A 24,234-nucleotide genomic window follows, 5' to 3' on the forward strand; every position below is an offset into this window, starting at 1 on the left:
AAGATTATTTATTGAGCTTCAAAATTCCTCAAGCTTGCCTAACTTCCTTCTCACCAGCACCCTTTGCAGCCTTAACTTAAAAACACTACGTGAACATTGTGAACGGCATCTTTCTCCTAATATCAGATGTTGAGAATGCAAGCCTCAAGTCTGTTTTTGCTGCTAATGAAATGCCACTTAAGAGCCGTCCTCTATGGACCCGTCTAAGTGCACACAACCTGCTCTTTTACGACTACAGAGGAGAAGCTATTTGTCATTTTTAAAGAAACCCGTTAGAGGACATGTTGGTTTAGTTTAGTTACGCAGAGGCTTACAGCGATTGAAAAAACTCAATTGTGTCCCTTTGTAGACTTAGTTATTTTACAAAATGGCTACTCAACTCAACTACATTACATTATTCTGAAGAATAAGGCTGAGAGTAACAATGCAAAAGTTAAACAGAATCTCCAGAGCAGGTAGCAGCCTCAGAGGATTGAGAGCACACAAGATGATCCCCATCATTCGCTGAAGCCCCATCTCATTCCATGCCAGCTGTTAAGCCAGAGGACTATAGGCTCCTTAAGCCAGCCAGATTGTGGGGTTGGGAGAGTTCTGCATGGTCGCAATGTTGTTCTCGGATGGAAAAACTTCAGAATAAAATGCACAGTCAGAGCGACGCGGCGACTCCCGGCCATCGGTGGAAACTCCTTTACACTTCTCCAAAGTTGAGTGTTCTGACCAATGGACATCCTCCAAAGATCTCCAGTAAGTAGGAGGCAGACTGAGCGGAGCGACAGACAATTACAAACACACATGACACACTCATCGTGCTCATTTCCAGTTCTCTGCTTACGTTCAAGACCCCGAGACCCCGAGACCACCTGGGTCATAAACAGTCTATTTCAATTCCAATGATTCCCATTGCGGCCTGTGTCCGATATTTCATTTTCTTATTTACTTATTACTCCTTTATGTTATGAATTGTATTACTTTTATGTTGATTTTGGAATAATTTTATTATTATTATTATTCTTTACACAAATAATTAATTATTCAACTATCAAACCTGACTTGATTCTCCTTCAAGTTATTGGATAAATCTCACATTTCTCTTAATATCCACCGATTAACATCTGACTTATTATACTTAGCTACAGGAGAATGAGCTAATTGTGGTTCCTCTTCTTTGGGGCTGTTGCTTTCTATGGATTTTCTCATCCCGTTTCCGAATCTGAACCCAACTGTCGTCCGGCCTTCTCTTCTAACGGGGGCTGTAAGGCCTCCTAAACCTATACCATCATCTGGGATTCAGCTCGTTTATGACACAGTCCCCATTCCACCCCCCCCCCCCCCCAATATGCATGCTGCTTCTTGATAAAAGGAGAGTTTCACATTTTTTTTCCCCTCATTAGATCAAAACATATTCTCTTGATTTCCAAATAGTGAATATTGAGCTGTTGTTTGTATTCACTCAGATAAACAGGATGCACATGTATATTTGATAATGCATACAGATACAGTGGATAGTACAGGATGTAGTTTGGTGGGCTGAGTCACAGCTGCATCACTGCACGTGGGGTTCAAGACAAGTCTGCCACCAGCTGGTACAGGAAGAGGCCGGAGCAGCGTGCTGCCAAACCAATTGCGCAAGAGGAGGAAGAACTCGTAGTTCGGCATAACAAAAAAGTTTCAGCGCATTAAAGACGTAACTGTTACTTCTGCCAGTCAACGCGGAAGGTCAAACTCAAGTCCCTCAGGAGACATCGCTGCAAAGTTAAGATGGAACATTTTAAAATATGCATTTACATTTTTTTTTTAAGTGTAATTGAATTAACAAGTAGACAAAAACCCTCAGATGCACAAATCAGTGCAACTAGATTCACTTGATTCTTCTGCAGTGCTAAAATAACACAGCCATGAAATCAGCCACCTCACTGCCCATTTATTGCAAATCAGGAGCCCAACTTGTGTCCATTCTATTTTAAACATCCCCCTTTCTAATAGTGTTGTCATGCTCATAAAGGATCTATTGCAAAATAAAGAGCTCTCTCCCCTTTCCTATACTCCGAGGTTACCATGGAGACAGATATAATTCAGTTCTTGATGTTTCTCATAAAAAAAGACTGCGTACATATTTTCCTCTGCAACCATAGCGACACTTGACATTGTCAGCGCTATTTGTAAAAAGCAAGTCACCATAGCGACACTAACCATCCAGGCTGTGTCATAGATCATGTGTCCTGACTGAGTATGCCTCCTCATTATGAGTGAAATTTAGGAATCCACAGGTAAACAGATTGGATCTGATCATTTCGAAACATCTTATCACCTTGATGTTGAGATCTTCATTGTAAGGACCGAACGGACTAAAAACAATGAATGCTTGATTTGTTGTTTAATGTGCTCAGGCTGGGTATTTAAACAGAGAGTTGCAATTAATCAATACAATTGGAAGTGGACACCAACATGCTTAAAGATCAGCACCAAATACCGTTGAGATATCCGATTCCATTTATCAGGTCATGGTTTATTGGAATAAAACCTTCACAAATGATTACAGTGGGTTGTTGTTCAAATGTGTGCCAAACTTAATAGAAAGAAAACACATTATTTCTGACTTAATTAGCTTTTTTTTGTCAGGAATACTAACAAAACAAACATGTAGCAAACCTTCTTCTTCGTGTAATTCTTGCTCCTATATCGCACACTGACCAGTAATTGGAGTTGGAGCCATTCGAAGCTTGCAGACATAGTATAGGTAATTATTTTTCATAGATGCACCCCGTCTTGTGCGTCAACCGTACGTCACACTAAAGGCCTAATGGCCAACCGTACAACGGTGTGTGTGTGCGCGGCGGGGAGGATAGCAGGAGGAGGAGGAGGAGGGTGAGTGAGGGGGGAGGAGGGGAGGGAGGGGTTGAGCGGGAGGGGGGGGGGCACTTCCATCCAATGCATGGCTTCGGAGCAACTACAACACAAGAGTTTACATCCAGAATGTTGTTGTGCCCGCCACAAACAGTGCGTTTGACCCGCAGCTGACCGCTTAGCGCAGACTGCGGGGCCGGGTGTTGTGTTACGTGTCGTTGCATGATACAAATATTTAAAAAAAAAAAAATCCTATGAATAAAACGTGTCCGAAACTCATCTCCACCGTAATCATCACAACCATCTCCGCCATGAACCCGATCTCAGTGACGGCCGGGAGGGGGGGGGGTGCGCTCGTCCTCGCCGATAATCGATAGACGCATGCAGGTAGCTTTCCTCCCCTATACACACGCAGCATCACCACGCATCCTCACTCCACTGTGCAGTCCCTCTCACTTCCCTCCCCATCCACTACACGTATGAGAAAGCGCTGGCGGGGGGGGGGGGGCAGTGCCTATTGATCTCTAAACATCTGGAACACCTCATATTTGTTTTACAAGGCAGAGGCGAACAGTCTGTGCCCGAAGGTACAAGGACGGAGACATCAGCGGCAGCGGCGGCGGCGGCGGCAGCGGCAGCAGGACGGACCACTTGACACCTCGCTTCACGACATCGATATGCAGTAGTGTGATACCAGCTCTGCGGAGACGGGGAGGCCAGTCCATGGCATCTTGATATTAAAACCGTGGGCTTTGCGTATTCCTCACCGACAGCGTACAGTCTCTCTCTCTTGATTTCCCTTCTTCTTCTTCTTCTTCTTTTCCTGCGGAGCCGAAAGGATTAACTTGGCCAGATACAAGCGGCGAGGGAGGACATCTGAACAAGAATTCAATCTGACCAGATTCCGTTTTTGGGGGTGGAGGGGTGGTGGTGGTGGTGGTGGGGGGGGGGGGGGGATTCGTGGGACATCATTTGGACCTGCGATGGACTCCAGCGCGGGGGAATATGGCATGGCTCGTTTCGGATTGCTCTTGGTTTTGATGGGGCTGTGGACACTTGGCGATGCTTGCCCCGCATCCTGCACTTGCAGCATCTCACGGATTGTTTGTAACGATTCTGTACCGGGGATCGAGGATTTCCCTGTCCTCACGTTAGATGACATGGAAAACATCACCGAGATGTAAGTGTGTGTGAAAACGATCGCGCAGACAGCCACGGAACTTATTGGGATGCAATGCGTAAATAACTACCTTCGATCACGGGGTCGCAATAATACCCAAGGGCTAGAATTGTGTTAATAAAAGAGGCAATAGTAACACCAACAGCATCATTAATAACAGCAGGCCTGATATCGTTTCCCCTGTGGATTACGGATCAATAGACATCTGCCTTCTGCGCTTCATACACACGATGTGGGATTTTTTTTCTTTTTCTTAAAACCGAGTGTTTGTCCGATCATGCAGCCTAGTATACGTGTGCGATCGCGCGCGTGTGTCCGTGTGTGTGTGTGTGTGTGTGTGTGTGTGTGTGTGTGTGTGTGTGTGTGTATTTTGGCGTAGATGGGGGGTCGCGCGTGCCAGTAACGACCATAGCGCGCGCGTGTGTGTGTGTGTGCGTAATGGTGGTGAGAGTGCGCGTCCTGGCTTATTTGGATTAGTCGGTGTTTCCTTGACAAAACAGCTCCAGAGGTTGCGATGGAGTAAACGTTAAGGCCCGACGCTGCAGCCTCCGAGGTGCTCACTCGGGTTTTTTTTTTTGGGCGGCGGTGTGATATAACCTCAACGTTAAAAAAAAATAAAAAAAATAAAAGAGACCACATCGTTGGCAGATTCCACGTGAGATCCCATCGGTTGTATACAGCCGGCGTTGGGCTACCCACAGTTATGTAGCCTTATCTGCGTCAGTGTGTAGGCTTGTGCACCTGCTACAACCCTGCACAAGTGCAACTGCATGGCACCCGGTGGAGGATGGAGGGGAGACTCACGGAGGCAGACATACTGGAAACACCATGATTGTAGTTAGCAACCCGATCCCTATGGCTTTATTAGCTTTGGCAAATAAATCACATTTGGAGAATACTGTTAAAACGAATTGCATTTCGATGAAGACTGCTGGTCGGTTGAATCTTCTGAAAGTCCAACCATGACTAAAAGAAGTCCTTTGTCTTGTTTGTAGTACTTGAGAAGACAAACAAAGCCGCTGGAGCAACAAAGTCCTTTTAGATTTCTCAGGATATTTAAAGTTGTAATATATTATAGCATGGTGTTGTTAAACGTACAAAACACATAAATATCAATCTGTGATCATTTTAAAATGTTTTCACAGTCCTTTTATGCAACTAAATTGTTTTCTGGTGGTGAAAGATGTGTTTACTTCAGCATTCAATTTTGATGAAAATCTAAAAAGCTCTTTTTAAGTTATTATTCAAAATCTTCTTTTAAATACTTCTAACTTATACAGTAAACATTTATTTAGATGAAATAACCCAAAAGTAGTATATGCAATTCCAGCTTCAATGTCACCTCCCCATTTAAACATTATGATTCAAAGTTTGGAGTTTTACATTCATTTATAATAATAACAATGAATAATGAATAAAGCTGTAAGGATTATCGACTGGTCAACTGAGCTATCTTCCTATCAGATTATTTATAATGCAGTGGTGTAATTTTATCTGCAGGAACTAGATTGCATGAACAATAACACAAAAGTAACACAAAAACATAAAGTCTGTTTCTATCATAGTGCCAGTGTGCAAACACGCTCTTGTACTTGCTGCCATTATATTCAAAATCAAATGTACTGCAGAGTAAATTCCCTCAGTAGAAGAACATGACGGCACGCAAACACATCCCATCTCAGATCGAGTCATTAACCAGCGGACCGTCTCGGCATGCAGACCAAGTTCACACTGAATGGACGCCTTTTTCTCCCCTTGTCTTTCACAGATACATTACGAATCAAAACAGACTGTTTGACATCAACGACAACAGTCTGAGGCATTACATCAACCTGAGGAACCTGTAAGTACCACACTGCACGCCTTTAGTGTTGTACGTGGAACCACGACACATCCGTCTCACCAGTTTATTCTCACAACAGAACAGTGACCAAGACGAGATTGACGTCTTTATCGTCGGATGCATTTTTCAACAATACGAGACTCCAATATGTGTAAGTAGCGTTTTAAAGACCCTCTGTAGTTGCTTCATTGGTGCACACTGGCGCTGCCTGCATTTTGATTGTTATTTTTTGTAACCGTTTAGAAATCTCAGAGACAACAACCTATCAACGCTGTCATGGAGAACATTTCAGAGCTTCAACACAACATACCCGTACGTATAGAGAGAAAAGTCTTTTTTTTTGTGGCGTGCGCTCAAACGTTTCTCACGTGCCGTGTTTTTACTTACCAGACTCATGCTGTCGGGTAACCCTCTGGATTGTGTTTGTGAGAACATATGGATCAAACTGAGGCTCCTTGAAGAAACCGACAGCCCTGATCTGACATGCATAGACGACCGAGGAGCGCCGAAGGCCTTCACTAGCCTCTCCCCACCGGACTGTGGTAATGTGAAACCACGTTATAATAAGCAACGCCGGGTATCTGATATTGAACGCTCGCAGAGACGATCGCTTCATGGAGACGGGAAAGACGGGAATAAATCTGTAAACAAATCAATCGATGCAAAGGTCCGGTCGGATGTCCAATAATGCCGCGTGCTCTTCTCTCTCTCTTGCAGTGGTTCCCAAAGTAGAGGTCACCCCGAAATCCGTGACGATGATGCAGGGGAGTAATGTCAAAGCGGTGTGCAGCGCCTCAGGCTCCCCTCCTCCAGAGATCCTGTGGAACCTCGATTGGCTCTCCACCCACCACGAGGTGAGCCAGTCCACCAAACCTTTGGTACAGGTCCAGCAACCTGGTTATTGTCCAGGAGATGAGGAATCTTTTACATGAAGATATTCATCATGAGATGAGATCCAACGGAGCTTCAAAGCTACCTCTGTGAATTACACGAGGGCAGTAATAGAGCCCTAGGCTTCAGACTCAACAAATTCCCTTAAAAGAATAAAAATGATTGCTGGATTGCTTCTTCTTCTTTGTATAAAGTTGTATTGTCATCGACAACCATAAAAAACAAACAAACAAATTAAATGGAACAATATGTTTGTACTCAACTGTGTACAAACGTATTAGGAGAGTCAAACCCATAATTGGTTTTGCTGTGAGTTCCAATACTAAAAATAGCCGACTATATAGTATTCAAGAAAAAGATGTAGCACGTCCCAATATATAGTAGGGATAATGGAAAAAACACCAAGCTATTTATTGCAGTTCGGTGTTTGCAAGCTAGCACACTCTTCTGGCTCTTCTGGCACTTTTGGCTCTTCTGGCTTCTTTGGCTCTTCTGGCTCCTCTGGCTTCTTTGGTTCTTCTGGCTCCTCTGGCTTCTTTGGCTCTTCTGGCTCCTTTGGCTCTTCTGGCTCCTCTGGCTTCTTTGGTTCTTCTGGCTCTTCTGGCTTCTTTGGCTCTTCTGGCTCCTCTGGCTTCTTTGGTTCTTCTGGCTCCTCTGGCTTCTTTGGCTCTTCTGGCTCCTTTGGCTCTTCTGGCTCCTCTGGCTTCTTTGGCTCTTCTGGCTCTTCTGGCTCCTTTGGCTCTTCTGGCTCCTCTGGCTCTTCTGGCTCCTTTGGCTCTTCTGGCTCTTCTGGCCTGAAATTGTCTGCACAGCAGATATACAAGCACAGGGTCAAAGTTTGGGATGCAATGTTATAAAGAATGAGGATGTGAATCCATATTCCACGCATCAGAACATACTGTGTTGTGGCAGTTAGCTGAATGGTTACTTCAGACTTTCACATGTATAATGTCGGACGTGTCATGCAATCCAATGATGTTAACAGATTGACCCTTCGGATATGGAGAGCAGCATCACCTTGTCGGACCTGTCTCCTGATGATAATGGCAAGGTGATCATATGCAGTGCTGAGAACATGGTCGGTCAGACTGAGGCTACCCTTCAACTCAATATTCTCTGTAAGGACCCCTACGTTTCTGTAACTGTAGCATGCATCTATGGTTGTACCTATTGCCGGCACTTTTTTTTTTCTGATCTCCTCTCATGGTCTTTTAAACGCTTTCTTCTCAACCTTGTTTTTCCAGTGGAAGCACAAGGCTCGTCAGTTTGTTATTGTTACTGTCTCTTGGCAAACCGTATTGATTCTCCATGTTTCCTGTCCATAACTCTTCCTCCCGTGAAGCTCCTCATGCCTTACCACACTCTCCTGCTTGGTCAAAGACACATTTCTCCTCATTCTCCTCCACCATGTTGTCCTGACGTCAGCCTTTAGATGTTGCATTGCCGCCCCTCGTACCTCCCCCCGCCATACGTTTCATCCCCCTAGCTGCATCTCCTCGCTTAAGCCCACAAATGTGGCACTTCCTACTGGCTTTTACTCCTGGTGTTGATTTCCTATCATCCCGTTATTACTCTTCCTCTATCGTTGCCGCCGTGTCAGTTGCCCCCACCATCCAGCAGCTGCTGGGGCCCGAGCGCGACCACCACTGGTGCATCCCGTTCAGCGTGACGGGGAACCCCAAGCCGGAGCTGCAGTGGTACCACGAGAACGTGGCTCTCCTGGAGCAGGACTTCATGCGCACCAGGATCCACCTGTCCACCGAGAGCGAGTACCACGGCTGCCTGCAGCTGGTCAACCCCACGCACATCCACAACGGCGTCTACAGGCTGGTGGCCAAGAATGAGTACGGGCGGGACGAGAAGAAGGTCTCGGCGCAGTTCATCGACCCGCCTTACGTCAACCACACAGGTGCCCTGTGACAGGGGTTCGTTCGGTGGGGATCTGTCCATCTGTTAATGGGCTTGACCGCTGACAAACCTTTTTGTTCTTCTTCTTTTCAACAGAAGAGACCTTCTACGAATGTAAGTGTTGACGATGGAGTGGCATCAAACAAACGGGGCGTGATCATAACTGTGCGCACGGCTAAATGTGCTCTTCTGTGATCTGTTTCTCTGTTCGTGGGTCTCCGGCAAAACAACTGGGTTCCTGGCCAGATCCTACTGGTACGTGTTTACGACATCACAGTCAGCAGCACAATGTCACCTGCTCGCTCGTATTATTTTTCAAATGTTCCGACCGGCCTTTTTTTTTGTAATTTCTTTTTCAGAGTCCCCGCTCCCTCCGCTCGAGGACAGCGTTGCAGTAAGTGATGCTCACGAGCCCCTCCACCCCCCCCCCCCCTCCCTGTTCAAAAACGTAACTGTTGTTATCCTTTTGTTCCTGAAATAGATCAAAGGAGAAGTCTGAGAAAATAACCCCAATTCGATGTGACATCAATATTTATTTCTGCTTTCTATTAAGTAAATAATCTCACGACACCACGTTTGGTTCGCGGCCCCTGACGAGGATCCTGGCCCCATGTTGGAAACCTAGTGATCTGAAAGTATGCCAGATACTTCCTGCTCAGAGGAGAATCTTTTTGTCTTGCTTCTTCTCTCCAGGTGTACGTCGTTGTGGGAATCGCGGGCGTGGCCTTGACCGGCTGCGTTCTGATGGTGATCATTCTGAAATACGGAAGAAACTCAAAGTTTGGTCTTAAAGGTGAAGTATTCTTATGAATGGAATAATTCAACATGTAGACATGTACACTGTTGGGATTTACGGTTCCCCCCCCCCCCCCCCGCCCCCCCGAGTTGGTTGATGAGAAGAATCCGACACGTCGATCAATTAAAGTTAAAAAGTTGACGTTTGTTTAAAAGAGAAAAAGCTACATGAGCAATTTGGGAAGGTATACCTGATGAGACTCTAACACTTATCCAAGAGTCTGTCTGCTGTCAAACTGTGACCTCTGGGTGACCCCCCCCCCCCCCCCCCACCACCTTCTCACAGAGTCACTTCTGCTCTGCACCATCATTTCCTCAGCACAGCAACACTTCGTACGGCCCACTTCCCCATTACAAGGAAAAATAGGAAACGAAAAATAAAAAATGAAAACACAATTTGTGACATACATCTCACAACACCTTCTCTAAGTTGCTCAGTAAAACGCATGTTAGTGTCTTTTAACTTGTTATCATATAGTACTTATGAATGCTGAATAAAAGGGTGGAAATAAAGGGTCTTTGTTGACTCAATCGACAATATGACCACATTTATGAGTCGATTAAAGATGACATGTCCTTCAATCCCTTTTCTCCCTCCATCCCTCTGCTTACTCCCTCTTCTCGTCCTCCACAATATCTTTCTCTCTCTCACCTGCCATCCTTTCTCTTTACTCATCTCTTGCCTCTCAACCCCCCCCCCCCCTCCACGTCTTCTTCTTCCTCCTCCTCCTCCTCCTCCTCCTCCTCCTCCGTGTCTCCCTAGGCTCCTCCTCAGTCATCAGCAATGACGATGACTCTGCCAGCCCTCTTCATCACGTCTCCAATGGCAACAACACCCCGTCGTCCTCGGAGATGGGTCCAGACGCGGTGATCATTGGGATGACAAAGATTCCCGTCATTGAGAACCCGCAGTACTTCCGTAACTCCGGCAGCATGCTGAAATCCGACACGTGTGAGTTACCGCCTCGCTCGGTAACCCGGACCTTTTCGGATAAATCCACGCAGGGGTCACGGCCCGCAGGGCGCCGCCATTCACTGTCAGCGTCCCGCTGCTGCGTTGGGACGGTGGGACGGTTTGGTGATGTTCAGAAACACGAGCTCGTTGGTTGTTGAGAAGGCTCAACTAAGCAGAATTAACGTGAATGCTTTTTTTTTTTTCTTCTTCCCCTCAGGCAATACTGCAGATGGTTATTATTTGTATTTGTCAAAACAACAATTTTGGCTTTCGTGTATTGTTTTATACATTATGACAGCAACAATCTATGATGATTTATGAGTTCAATCATTGCAAAATCAAAGAAAGCCACGTTGCAAATAGTATTTATTTCATTTGACCTGAAAAAAAAAAAAAGCTTTCTGGACTAAAACCACAAAAAAAAATCCCTATTCTATTTGTGGGTTTTCTGCATTAAAGTTGTCCAGCACATCAAGAGACACAACATTGTACTGAAGCGGGAGCTGGGCGAGGGAGCCTTCGGGAAGGTGTTTCTCGCTGAGTGCTACAACCTGACCCCGGACCAGGAGAAGCTCCACGTAGCGGTGAAGGTACGGAGGCACACGAAGCACTCGTCGTTCAGTCAGTTCGTTCTATCGACTAGACGCGCGTTATTATCACAGACAATGCCCCCCCCCCCCCCCCCACCCCCTCTCCCTCACCTCGTCTTTGTGCCTCGGGGGGACAGACTCTGAAGGAGGCCAACGAGAGCGGCCGGGCGGACTTCTACAGGGAGGCCGAGCTCCTCACCAACCTGCAGCACGAACACATCGTCACCTTCTACGGCGTGTGTGTGGAGAGCGACCCGCTCATCATGGTGTTTGAGTACATGAAGCACGGGGACCTGAACAAGTTCCTCAGGTAGGACCCTTTGAATTCTAACCCCACCGACCTCCGTTGAAGGGCCCACGATCTGCACCTTCAGCGAAGCCCATCGTGTTTTCAGAAGAAAGATTATCCGTGGATTTTTGGCGATTTACGTTTTTTTTTTGCCCTGATCGAGTGTGTTTCCCCCCCCCCCCCCCCACCCCCCACCCCCACCCCCGGGTGCAGGTCCCACGGCCCTGATGCGGTGCTAATGGCAGACGGTCAACACTGTATCCAGGTGGAGCTCACCCAGTCCCAGATGCTGCACATTGCCCAACAGATTGCGGCTGGCATGGTCTACCTGGCCTCCCAGCACTTTGTGCACAGAGACTTGGCAACCAGGAACTGCCTGGTAGGAGAAAACCTGCTGGTCAAGATAGGCGACTTTGGCATGTCCCGAGATGTTTACAGCACAGACTACTACAGAGTGAGTATTCTGGATGATTTCCCCTTTTTCTCATCTCGTTTTTACCCACAGTATCTTACTCTCTCTCTCACACACACACACACACAACCTTCAATATATACATAGGAATATGGAAATGCAGCCACATACGCAAAGTCTCAAATATGTAATTAGAATTTTATTCCAGTTTTTGCCTGAAATAACTGTGTAACTGCAGAAATGTCCATTTTAACCAGAGGTATTTTATCTATTTTTAATACCATTTAAATGCAAATTCTATAATCTGCATAAAATTACTGTTTCCATGGTAATAAGGGCCAACAGTGCAAAAATGCTTGGGCTGTGTTTTCTTTTCGCTGGGCAAAGAGTTAATAAGTCCCTTCACTCTACATTACAGGTACATATGGTCTGATGAGAAGATTACACTAACATTACAGCCCCGATAAAAACAAATAATCTTATATATATATATATATAAAGACATGCACACACACAACTTGTAATGTTGAGAAACAGATGGATGAATTTATTCCTTCACCCTTTCAGTTTCACATCCCAGCTTGAGTCCCACAGCGCCCTCTGCTGCCCAAAGTGGAGTCGAAAAAAAGAAAAAAGCCACCTCAGTCCCGATAAGATCACCACACAACGAGGGCCTGTCGCCAACTCCTGAAAACCATTTCATCAAACAGATACGCGGGCGACAGACAGCGCAATGATTGACACGACAAGGAATGACAAGGCCGCTGTCATTTTGCGAATAAAATAGAATCACGTGACACAAAAAATGTGCATCAGACAGTAAAACTCACGTTTAGGGGATGTCATCAATGATGCAGGGTGAATAAAAACTAGAAATATCTAGAATAATGTTGACCATCGTTGACCTGGCAGTTAGTCAGAGCACCATGTGGTGGTGTGAGTTTACGGTGTGTGTAGGTGATGAACGTGACAAAGACGGTGATTCGATGAGAGAGGAGACAGCGAGGAGGAGGAGGAGGAAATGCATTTAGTAGACAGGAAATATCCGATGGAGGAAGACAAGTAGACGCTGGTCGGGTAAAAGGTTTTGATGCAATAAAAGCCGTGTTTCAGGAATGCCCGAGTGACTGAATTGAATTGCTCCGAAATAACCTCAGTAACCACTTTATTGGGTGCACCTAGTTAAAAAAAAAAAAAAAAAAAATGAATTCAATGAATAAGGGTTGGGTTGAAGCTCAAAGAACATATATATATGCAACAGACATGGTATCATGAAGCAAAGACTAGTTCACAGTCATGGGATTTGATTCCAATGGGGATCAGATGCCTCTAAAACAAACATAAATAATGTCTCAATCAAATTTCATGTAAATACGGGTGAAACGGGGGTGGGTCCACCAGCCGATTCTCGTGCCGGGCCAGAAGCTCGGCTAAAAATACCCCATTAGAGTCCTCCTGTGATTTAAACTCCCCACCGGATCTTGTGGTGTTGATTTCTAATGGGGAGTAATCTCTCTCTCTCTCTCTCTCTCTGTCTCTCTCTCACCCTGCAGGTGGGCGGTCACACGATGCTGCCGATCCGCTGGATGCCCCCGGAGAGCATCATGTACCGGCGGTTCACCACAGAGAGTGACGTGTGGAGCCTCGGCGTGGTGCTGTGGGAGATCTTCACCTACGGCAAGCAGCCCTGGTACCAGCTGTCCAACAATGAGGTCAGAGGCCGCTCACCACCCCCCCCCCCCCCCCTCCCAACGCAGACACCTCTCTCCTGTTAGAATAAAAGTCGTAAAGTTTCAAACTTGTGGAAAATATGTAGAGGAATGTGACAGACATTAATATATATATAAAACTGAAATCAAAACCTTTGATTATTTTATTTTTTTCTATCTTTGTATAATTTTAAGTGCTTTCTGGTTTTATCTTGTTTTGTTTTTAACTCCCTCAACTTTATAGCATGCTAAACTTTTAAATATATATTCAAACATAAATGAAAAAACATTTTATATATATGTACTTTTATTGGGAGGCGCCTTGGGGGAGATGGATGGAGATGCAATGTCCCCGTTTGGACACAAATACGGACCTTTCCTAGCACACATCCCGAGTCAAAAAGCCAGTGTAGCAAACTCTTTCCGAACCCGTTCCATCTCCCCCCTGCAAAGACTCGCGGTCAGAGGTCCAACGGTCCCCCCCCCTTTTGTCCCCCCCCCCCCCCCGCAGGTGATCGAGTGCATCACCCAGGGCCGCGTGCTGCAGCGGCCCCGGACGTGTCCCAAAGAGGTGTACGACCTGATGCTGGGCTGCTGGCAGAGGGAGCCCTACATGAGGCTCAACATCAAGGAGATCCACAGCATGCTCCAGAGCCTGGCCAAGGCCTCGCCCGTCTACCTGGACATCCTGGGCTGAGGCGCCGCTGTTCCTGTATGTACCGTTGGGTGTGTGTGTGTGTGTGTGTGTGAGCGGTTGTGGGTCTGCTTGCACGTGATAGGGGGGGGGGGGGGGGTGGTTGTGCTGGTTTGTGTACAGCGTCACCTGGCTGTAAATGTCCCTGTAAATGCTACCGTCCTCGTCCTCATTACATCGAGAAAAAGCCTTAAATTTGGAGTGATTTTTGTTTGTTTTTCCTTTTTTTTTTTTTCTTTATTCCTTTGCAGACGTCACTGAGGCTGTTGTTTTCGTCCGTGGAAACCAAAACGCGTACATATGTGTGGGAAGGCATACAAATGAAGGAAACCCGATCATCAGAACCACTGATCTCTGGGTTGCTCTCTACATTCATCGCATTAAATCATCTCGTGTAATCCATTTATCTGGGAACGAAAGGGAAGACACGGTGTCTCCGTAATGGACACGACTCTGTACATAAGAGCTTTCTCTCCTTTCGGCACTCGGCAACATATTCTGCAGGAATATTCCAAAAGATACTCATCAAGTTTTTTTTCTTTCTTTTTTTTCTTTTTTATATCTCCGACTATTTTAATATTGACTCTGTTTTCACACCTCACTGTTGATTTCAAATTTGTGCTTTCTCCGACATCCACAGAAACCTCGTACAACGTTTAACGTGAAATCAGAAACCCAGTTTCCCATCGACGCCTGAAGGTCAGAGGTTGTACAACACGAGGGCCAATCACTATTTCCAATAACGCCATCATCATCATCATCATCATCATCATACGCCACATTTCATGTAAATACCTACGCACCAGGCCGTCCATATTTAAAAAGCGGCGTTTCAAACGTTGTCAGAGTGCTCTGCGACATTTCACCACCACCCTTTCGTTTGATGTATCTAAAGCACAGAGAGGATGACGACTCGCAGGTACAATTGAGCTACAAAAAGAAAAAAAAGACAGAAGATGAGCACAGTTTTGTTTGACTTTTTCATTCACCGGCGACGCCATTTAGCTGTTGTTCCGAGGCCCGTTTCTTTATATATATATATATAAAGAAAGGCTCAAATCGTAAAGCAAGCGTGGCGGTGCGAGTGTACACACTTAATAACCCCTTATCCCATTTCCATATGGAGACAATACGTTATGTTGAGTGCACTTTGTAGCGTTACTTAACCCCCCCCCCCCCCCCCCCTCCCCTTAATGCACAACCAGAGCGGCTGACCACTCTCCGCCTCGACCTCGACTGCACTCACTTACGAAAAACAAACAAAAGCATTTTAAACCCGTGAGCGAGGCGAGGCCCCCGCCTCCAAACCCGTCCACCCGGCAGCGTCCCTCCGTGTCCTCGTCCCAGCGCCGAAGGGGCCACGTGTCCGCTGTACATAACCTCGCCGTCCGTTCTGTACAGCTCTGATATTTGTCTATATCAATAGTAGGCTATGTTTAATAGTATAATCTGTTTTAAGCAGGTATCACGTCAAAAACCTTGTGACATCTATTGAAGACGACGCGTTATGGGCCGCTGGCAATACATACTATGTGTAAATACGGTTTGATTTGTGCTACATTGTATACTTTTTTTTTTTTTTTTTGTGCTCGTTCATAATACCGGTGAGAAATACAATTCTTTCTTTTTGGGGCAACTTTTGATCTGCAGAGGACTTTATTTGAACAATGTGTTTTTTTCTCTGAAGAAAAAAATAGAAAAAAAAAAAAAAGAAAAAAACCAGACGAAGAAAAGAAATAAAGAAAAGCGATCTCTTTCCTCTCCACTGTGACGGGGAGGCCGTCCGGCCCCGCAGGAGGACCACAGACTCTGGATCCGGTCGTCAGGATCTCTCCCGGGCAGAAGGCCGAGGAGGTCAAAGGTCGCCTCCCGGGTCAACCCCACCACTCAACCTCTGACTGACTGTAGCCTATTTTGATCCTCTTTCAAATGAATAACTGTGACTGCATCATGAATAGTATATTATTTTGAATGTAATCTAGAAGGGTCGGATCTTTTTTGAATGTAATCAATCTTGAGGGGAAAGGGGAGGGAGGGGGAAGAAGGTGAGGAGGGGGGGGGGGGGGGTATTGCAGATTTTTTTGTAAATATATGGTAAATGAAAAAAAAAAAGATTACAGTTTTCATTCCTGTGCAGATAACAAATTTTACTTACAGTGTGAATAGAGAGAGAGAGAGAGAGAGCTTGTGTGCCTGACTGATGTCTCAGAGATGGTGTGTGTGTGTGCACACACATCTTGTATGCAAGTGTGTGTGTGCGTGTGTGTGTGTGCGTGCTCTTCTGGCAGATGCAATCCTGCTTTAATCAGCCAGTTCTATCAATCAATCCAATGCTTTGTGCATCATGTGAGTAGCTTATCAACAATTAATGGAAATGTTCCTTGTGATACTGTGCATTTAATAAAGGTGGTATGTCTTACAATATGCTCCGTGTCCTCACAATTCATTCTATCCAGACTGTTTGAAGAAATAAAAAAAAAATCATCTGATTTGTCCTGTAAATTTGTGAGTCTTCGGGGATCGGTTCGAGATTCAATCCATAGGCTTTTGGTTTTTTTTGACTTGTTACTTGTCAGAGTGCAACTGAATCTGAGCACAACACATCAGCAGATTGTTACGGTGTGACTGACAGTCAGACTGTTGGGCTTCTAGAGGGAGGGGGCCATGGTGGGGGGGGGGGGGGTGGGGGGCTTTAAGAGGAGCCAACATGTGTTGTGAAAGGCATCTCACGGGCACCATTTGTTTCTAACAATAACTACTGAGGAGTGACAAGGACAGCTGCACTAAAGACCTCACACACACACACACACACAAATGTTGGCGACAGCTATTTAAAGGGATTTCCGTGGAGTTGTATTGTCCCAGTTAACACACACACGTTTAAAGGAAGAAAACCTACCTCGCTGTCCGGCAGGGTCACATGTACTCGTCTCTTGGTTCCTGCCTTTAGCCCCCCCCCGCAGTATTAATAAATACACTTAATAAAAGGTATAAAAACAATTCTATGTGGCTGTAAAGAGAATTCATTTGTTTATTAGCAGTTTCCACTCACTAATATCCTACAGGAGATATTAGAATAAAAAAAAAGTCTGCTTTTGACTAGACTATCGTGTGTTATACTATCTATTCATTAAATGTTTGTAGGCTTATGAAGGCTTAAGTAGCAAGTTCCCAGCACACACATGAGGATTTGATTCCTATAAAATGGTGTCTGCTAAACACAAACATCCGAGGAATCACGACACAAAGTGCAAAGGTAGGACGGTCTCTTGGGTTTCATCAAAAGCTGTGCGCAGTTTATATTTATTGTATTCTAAATTTACATTTAAAAAAAATGTCTGCCCATGTCTCGGAGCCATTATGAAAGTTAACGCACAGATTCCATATACATCTCATTGTGTTTCACACAGGGTAAAAGTATAGGCATGAAGGTGGCGTGACTCGCATCACGAATCATGGGAGAATAAGAAAAACAAACATGAATAAATAGAAAAAGTGCTACGCCTAGCAGAAGAAATAAGAATGCCTTCTCCCTTCACCCGGCAAAGAAATCCATACGAGGCGTCTGACGCGTGTGATCCGGCACCAGGAGGGAGCCCCGAGAGGCCACTGTAAGCATCTATAAATCCTAAAGAATACTGTCCTAACAGCGTACCACTTAACACAAACCATTCTAGGAAAAACAAAAGCTCCCGGCACTCGAGCCGATTCCTCACATCCGTGAATCCAACCGGTTTCTCTCCATCGTATCGAATCGCTTAAAGAAAACCTGACAAAACATGTGGTTAAGAGTTCAATTAGAAATTCCCAGTAAAATAACCATTTAAAAACAGTTGAAAGCTTTGGGATATACATTTCTTTTTAGGTTTTAATGACAGGGTCATTAAAAGTCATGCACGCTGCAAATAACTGCATGCAGTAGTTATGGTAACCCATCCAAGCACTTTTTATTCATTAATAGTCATTAACACACACAGCAGCTTCATCGGAGGAGCCTACGCCCTCTTGACTTTTGAATGTGGAGTATTTATACAGAGAGCCATTTGCATGTCACAGGAAGCAAAAGGTCTGCCACAGCTACCTGTAACATTTACCTGATAAAGAAAAGAAATGTTATGTGGATTGATTATCAACTTCATATATATTTTTTTATATATATATATATATTTATAGATTTCTCTTCTCTCGCTCGGTTGCTATTGCGCACTCGCACATTTACCCCACTTGCTCTCATTTATTTTTGTTTACAATGTAACAAAAATGGTGACAGGCCTGAAATTACAATCACCAGAAACAAACTCAGAAAACAGAAGGAGGGGGGAGAGAGAGGGGGGGTGTGGGGGGGGGACTGCCGCTGTCGCCTGCCCATCACTGACAGTTGCAGCAGTGAGGACACAGTCTGCTCGATGCTCGGACATCAAAGAGGCGGCGGCGGCGGAGGCTCCTTCCCCGTAAAGCTGCGCTCTCGGAGCTGGAGGTTCTCCAGCGCCACGTCTAAAGGCATGACATCCACGCAGCCCATGGCCCCGAAGTCGGCGAAGTCCCGCCGCTCGTCCTCGTCGGAGGAGGAGCTCTCCTCGCGCATCAGCGTGGAGAGGAGCAGCTCCTGGACAAACAGGCTGCGGTCGGCGCGCTCCCCTTCTAGAAACTGCCGCTCCGCTTCGGACATCTTGGGTTCATTCAACCTGAGGAAGGGAGGGGCCATTTGAGTGGGATTAGTTTACAGTAACTCAAACATGACTGTGGAAAGATGTACCGATTCTCTTTTAGCGCAAAAATGGTTCTTTTTTTCACCAGTTACTAACCAACACTTCCAGAAATCATTATTTTCCTCTAAAAACTTGCACATTAGCAGAATATTAGCTTCTACAAACAAAGGCTCTGATTTACAAAACACCACTTCCCTCGGCTGCGTTCCCCTACTCGTGGTGAACAGACCGGCCGGGCTCGCTCACCGTGCTAATAGGAACTGGGAGCTGTGGGATGAGGACGTCGGGTTGCTTTCGCCCGCGGCGGCGCTGTTGCCGGTGGCCGCGTTGGGCGGAGGGATGGAGTTGCCGGCGCTGCCCTGGTTGTTGTTGCCGCGCCGTGTCGCGTGGCGGCCCGTCTCCACCTGCTGCCGCGCCGCCTGGGCCTGCTGCCGCTCCAGCTGCAGCTGCATCTGGAGCTGCTGGAGCTGGGAGGCCGAAGGCCCCGACGAGTTGATCTGGCCGCCCGCCGCGCGACGCACGCCAGACAGCTGAGACAACAACTCTGAGGGAGACGCGGCAGAAGACAGGCGTCACCGCTTGCCCCGTAAGTAAGGCGCAATTTCAACAAGGCACCCCTGCATCGTATGGTTTGATTCAAGGCCCTTTATGCTCACAGTTTAAGCAGAAATGATGGTTGTCCGTGCTACAATACATGGGCTTTGATGCTATGTAATAGCTTTCTACCAGCAGACGGTACGAGTGAATTCGTCCTACTCATGAGACCCTTTGATTCTTCATTATACCGCTACACTACACCTGATGCTCACCTGCGATGGGGTCCATTGCCTCTCTGTTGCTGGGGGTGTAGGTGGAGCTCTGCGATGAGGAGGAGGAGAGCCCCCCCGTGGAGCCGCTAGTAAAGTGCATATTTGTCCGCCGCGCTCTGGGACCGCCCAGTCCACGCCCGGGGTGGAACATCCGCCGTACGTGCCGAACACTGCTAGACTCGTCGTAAAACACACCGTTAAGGGTCAAAGTCGTCACATGACACGAAATGCGGCATTGGCCGTCGAACAGTACATTCACTACTTGACGCGGGGAGGTGCAGAAAGGATATTAAATCTCTTGGCGCTCTGTGTTCAAGTGTGAGGTGAGCTGTAAAGTCATCTGTGACATGGTTGGGGTCCCCTCCTGGCAAGGCAGCACATATCGGACAGATCTGAAACAAGATTGAGCAATATTTGGCTTCATTTGAGTGTTTCTTTTTTACAGTAAAATTTGAATCTGGTCAAATGTTGAATGCAGCGTCGCAACAAGTTGCCCATCTAAGATCAGTTATTGCTCATACGGACTTAAAGGTTCTATATTACAGGGATTTTTTATAGAATTACCGTCCACCTCCAATACCGTCTGACTAAAAAACGAGTGCCCACATTACCCACAATGCAACTTGACTTTAGAGGAAATTTATAAACTTTCGCAGCTACGCCTGGAGGCACTAAATGCTTGCCTTAAGATGTGTCTTTGTTGTTTGGGTAGTATTAATAAACTTTAGCTTAAACAGGATGGTAATCTCTGGATATTATGTCAATTCCAACCCAGCAAGACTTGAATCAATGAACTTATGCTTCAAAGATCAGATGACATTTCAACTACAATCATTATAGCTGATTGGACACATTTTTTCACCCAAAACCCACAAATTCCCTGGTTCCAGTTTCTTTGATCGTAAATGACTGAGAGGTTGGAAATACAAACAACCAATCTGGAATAATAGAATAACACCAGCTATATTTAACAAAGCCCCTCCTAATGGTTGCCTAACCCTGTGGTAGTGTAACGCTGGTAGAGCTGCCGATGTGCGACAGACAACCTGCTGGAGGTTTTCAGCACGGTCAGAAACTGTCCGTCCCTCCGTCTCGCTTTTTATTCAGTTCACTGAACTGTCAGTTCAATCCTTAATCCATAAATATCCCCCCGCTTGTGCATTCTGAGATGTCATTTTAGCTGACTGAAGTGCAGTGCTCATCAGCAAATGCAGAATAAACAGCAGTGATGCAGACAGTAAAAAAAAAAAAAAAAAAAACGACAGCACAATAAAGTACGCAAGTGGACAGTAGAAGTACACTGGACTGCTGTCGCCCCCTTTAGAAGCAAAGAGAATGTGATGTATGACCTTATAGGTGTGCAGAATACTCACCACCTCTGTGGAGGTCTCTGCATGTTCTGAGGTGACATGCTCCTGTAGGGACGTCTCGGTGTAGCCCATCTTGCCACAGTAAGGACATGTGAATGATTGGGGTTGCTCTACTGAAAAAGTGTCTCCTCCGTAATACAAGTCTGCGAAAAAACAGTTAATTGTTACCATTTGTTAACCACTATTCCAATCATGAACAAAACGTACGGCCACAAGGCTGAAAAACATTAAGCATCAGTGCTTTCAAAATGAATTACTTGTTTTTGTGAAATGTGTGAATAATGGCCTGAGCTTGGGTATAATCCGTAAGTGAGCATTAGTGTCTGTCAGGTAGGTGCTTACCATAGTCTACCCTGGTCAATATACACTGCATGGGGTGCTCTGTGGTGTGCCTCGTTGTCGTGGCGCCGCTCTCGTAGCACGATGCACAAAGGTCGTAGTCGTAGCAAATTAAACACTTGAACCGTCTTCCTCTAAAGTTCCCTTTTAAACACGCATCACAGCTCACGCCTGCAAAAGGAGAAAAGAGGAATGTAAAGTCAAATATGTCAAATACCTGACAACATAGTTACAAATTCCCTATAGCTTCTCCTGCAAGGCTGACAACGATAAAGCAATCTCTATCTGCTGGCTGGTCTCACTTACAGGAGCATGTGATTTGGAGTGGCACCAACCCTCAAGTGCCAGCAACGAAGAACACCAGCATTCCATTGAACTTTACATGCAAGGTCCCGACGGCACAACTCATGCCACCAGCTTTAGGCATCGGAAAGCGGTTTTCATCACAGCTTTTGTTACTTATTTACAGAGCTGTCCACACACGTTCTGGGAGTATCTGGTTTTATCCTTAATCTAGATCGACACGAACCACACCGTTAAACGGAAAAGTAGAACCAACAAAGGCAAGCAGAAATAGTGCCAAAACAGCTTTTCATTTTTGTCTACATACAACATTGTATGAACTATTATCCAAAGGCTGACTCTTAACTACGTGATTACGGTAAATAACTACTGGCTCACTGCTATGCAGACACAACCTGCATAATTACAATTAAACATAATATTCCAACTCCTGCCTCACTGAGGTTTTCTGTGAAGGGGGAAAAAAAACACCTTATTTGGCAAATTTGGATTGCAGGTATGCAAGTGTTGAGATCATTTCCTTTGTTGAGACAGAGCAACAAAAAGCTTAAAAACAACACAAATAAAAACCTCCGTAATAAACAACAAAACTCATACCTTGTATAAAAGAATCAAACGTGCAGATGCCCCTGTGTATGTAGCACGTAACCACGTTTTTCAGAACATTTGGTGCCACCTGAGTGGCGTTAAAAACTGCGCCTTCATCCACTTGCACAGGGAAAGTCCCCCCCCCACCTTAAAGACAACAGACTGCACACACCTCAACGCTAACCTGACCACAGGGGGGGAGGGGGAGGGGGGCATTCACACGCTTGCAAAAGGAACCCAACGTTACCTTATTTTTGTTCCAACATACTTTATTCGGGACAGAGCAAGTTACCCCCCCTCTTTTATTCGGACTCTCTCGTGGTTCGCGGTGTGTAAAGTCAATATCACCGTAGCAACTTGCGAGGCGATTAACCCCCCCCCCCCCCCCCCGCCAGGATGGCTGGCCCGCTGCTGCCAACATCAAGTGGAGAATGAAGGGAGCCAAATGTGCCCTCCGATGTGGTTTACAGTCAAGACACACAGTAACTTAACCCCTGCTAGCCAGTAGCCTGCCAGCTAGCTAACTTAAGTGATCGGTTTATGGTCTGAGGCCTCAGACTTTCGTCTTGATGACAGTGCATTCGCTAACAGTACGTTACAAGAGTCCGGGGCGCTGACATCAGCGGCCCGGACTCTTACATTAACTGCAGAGTGCCCGTGTCACTGTAACGGGGCATGTACCGTGTCTACGTTAACACGGCAGTGGGAGCCGGGAAACGCAGCATCAAGTCGCAGCTCCACCGACGTCTCCTTGTGTTAGCACACATTAGCCGGCTTGCTAACGCAGCGGCTACCAGCGGCTAACTGCCAAGCTCCGCGATGTTGCCCTATCATTGCCCGCAGGTTAGTGTACGTAACACGCGTTTACTTCAAATCCAACAGACGCGAGACGGGGGAGCTGGAGACGCCCACGGCAAAACGTGCGTGTGTCTGCGAGCGCGAGTCCTGCCCGAAGACCAGCCGCGAAAAAGCGCCTAGCATAGCTAGCCGAGGAGCTAGCTGCTACGGTAATGTAGCCGCCGACCCGAGGCGCCGTGGACCCTGTTTATCAACTCACCCTCATGTCGGGACATCCTACAAACAGCGGCGCGGCCCCTCCTCGGGCTCCCCAGCGCGGTTAACGGGGGCGATACAGTGTATTTCAGATACTAAACTGCGGGGGGGGGAGAAGAAAAAAAAAAAAAGCCTTCACCCTCGCTCCTTTTTCGAGCAAGATGGATCCGCCAGCAGGTTACAGTTTGTTCTGCTTCCCCTCCCAGAGTGTCACTCATGGCGCAGTGTCGCGGCTGACCGGTAGGCGGCGCGCTGCTACGTGAAATCCCAAAGCATTCCACCGGGGTGGGGTGGGGGGGGGCGAAGTTGTCGGGTCGTTTAACGTTACATACGCCAGGCGTTTATTCCCGTCAAAATGTTTTAAATGTTTGCGTTTTTATTACAGATGTGAACAGGCATAAGTTGCATTATTTCACAAAAGACACTCCTTTTCTACATATATGACATAAAAAACCTGGCAAATTACTCATTCATGTGTAATATCAGCATCAATTCAGTGTGTGGAATCTAAACAATTTGTATTTCCTACCAGTTACACTTCTCAGGAGTGAGTGATGTATAGGCTGTGGTGATTTAATGTAAATTCCAAAAATATTTTGTTAAAAAACAAAAAATGTCTAAACAAGAGCAAAATAATTGACAACAAAGCACTTTTTATCTCCGTAAAAAGTATTTTTTTTTAATTCAAATTCATTTCATTTCTGTGCTGTAGAGGACGCTTTTCCGTCTGACAAACCAGTGCATTACAATGAAGACTTCACAGCAGTGTAGGAGGCTCGGGTGGAGCTCTCAGCGCCCGCTTTGTCCTCCTGCTCCTTCTCGGGCGTTTTATAGAGGTGTGGGATGTGTGAGAACAATCCGCAGATCACCTCGAGGGGACAAAGGGAGACTCGCGGCTCCGCCCTCGTGCATAAGCCTGATGAAGCCAAACAACAGCAACACGTTCTGTACGT

The 24,234-nt window shown here is 46.1% G+C and overlaps 2 protein-coding genes across 2 annotated transcripts; one reads left to right on the forward strand and one right to left on the reverse strand.

Moving 5' to 3' along the window:
- Positions 1-3,791: 3,791 nt before the first annotated feature.
- On the forward strand, positions 3,792-15,889 carry ntrk2b (neurotrophic tyrosine kinase, receptor, type 2b). The gene is made up of 19 exons (XM_037484993.2): positions 3,792-4,024; positions 5,793-5,867; positions 5,947-6,018; positions 6,111-6,179; positions 6,258-6,409; positions 6,585-6,721; positions 7,744-7,876; positions 8,359-8,667; positions 8,763-8,780; positions 8,913-8,921; positions 9,026-9,060; positions 9,360-9,459; positions 10,225-10,413; positions 10,876-11,006; positions 11,144-11,316; positions 11,509-11,749; positions 13,261-13,419; positions 13,928-14,128; positions 14,362-15,889. Exons 1-18 carry the CDS (start codon positions 3,828-3,830, stop codon positions 14,111-14,113), a joined length of 2,385 nt encoding a protein of 794 aa, XP_037340890.1. The 5' UTR covers positions 3,792-3,827; the 3' UTR covers positions 14,114-14,128; positions 14,362-15,889.
- Positions 15,890-17,401: 1,512 nt separating this feature from the next.
- Positions 17,402-23,507, reverse strand: kcmf1 (potassium channel modulatory factor 1). The gene is made up of 7 exons (XM_037485448.2): positions 23,286-23,507; positions 21,341-21,508; positions 21,002-21,141; positions 19,919-20,020; positions 19,629-19,812; positions 19,066-19,363; positions 17,402-18,795 (listed from the first exon to the last, which is right to left on the reverse strand). Exons 1-7 carry the CDS (start codon positions 23,299-23,301, stop codon positions 18,528-18,530), a joined length of 1,176 nt encoding a protein of 391 aa, XP_037341345.1. The 5' UTR covers positions 23,302-23,507; the 3' UTR covers positions 17,402-18,527.
- Between the last annotated feature and the right edge of the window lie 727 nt (positions 23,508-24,234).

The sequence above is a fragment of the Pungitius pungitius genome, chromosome 18 (genome assembly GCF_949316345.1).
Source record: "Pungitius pungitius chromosome 18, fPunPun2.1, whole genome shotgun sequence".
Lineage (NCBI taxonomy): Eukaryota > Metazoa > Chordata > Actinopteri > Perciformes > Gasterosteidae > Pungitius > Pungitius pungitius.

Bases quoted from the DNA above. Each gene is read 5' to 3' on its own strand.
- ntrk2b (XM_037484993.2), top strand. From the start codon at position 3,828: ATGGACTCCAGCGCGGGGGAATATGGCATGGCTCGTTTCGGATTGCTC. The intron at 4,025-5,792 runs GTAAGTGTGTGT...TGTCTTTCACAG, and splicing joins ATGGAAAACATCACCGAGAT to ATACATTACGAATCAAAACA. The intron at 6,410-6,584 runs GTAATGTGAAAC...TCTCTCTTGCAG, and splicing joins CCTCTCCCCACCGGACTGTG to TGGTTCCCAAAGTAGAGGTC.
- kcmf1 (XM_037485448.2), bottom strand. The intron at 21,142-21,340 runs GTAAGCACCTAC...GTTTTTTCGCAG, and splicing joins ATTGACCAGGGTAGACTATG to ACTTGTATTACGGAGGAGAC. The intron at 18,796-19,065 runs GTGAGCGAGCCC...TCCCTTCCTCAG, and splicing joins TCCCAGTTCCTATTAGCACG to GTTGAATGAACCCAAGATGT.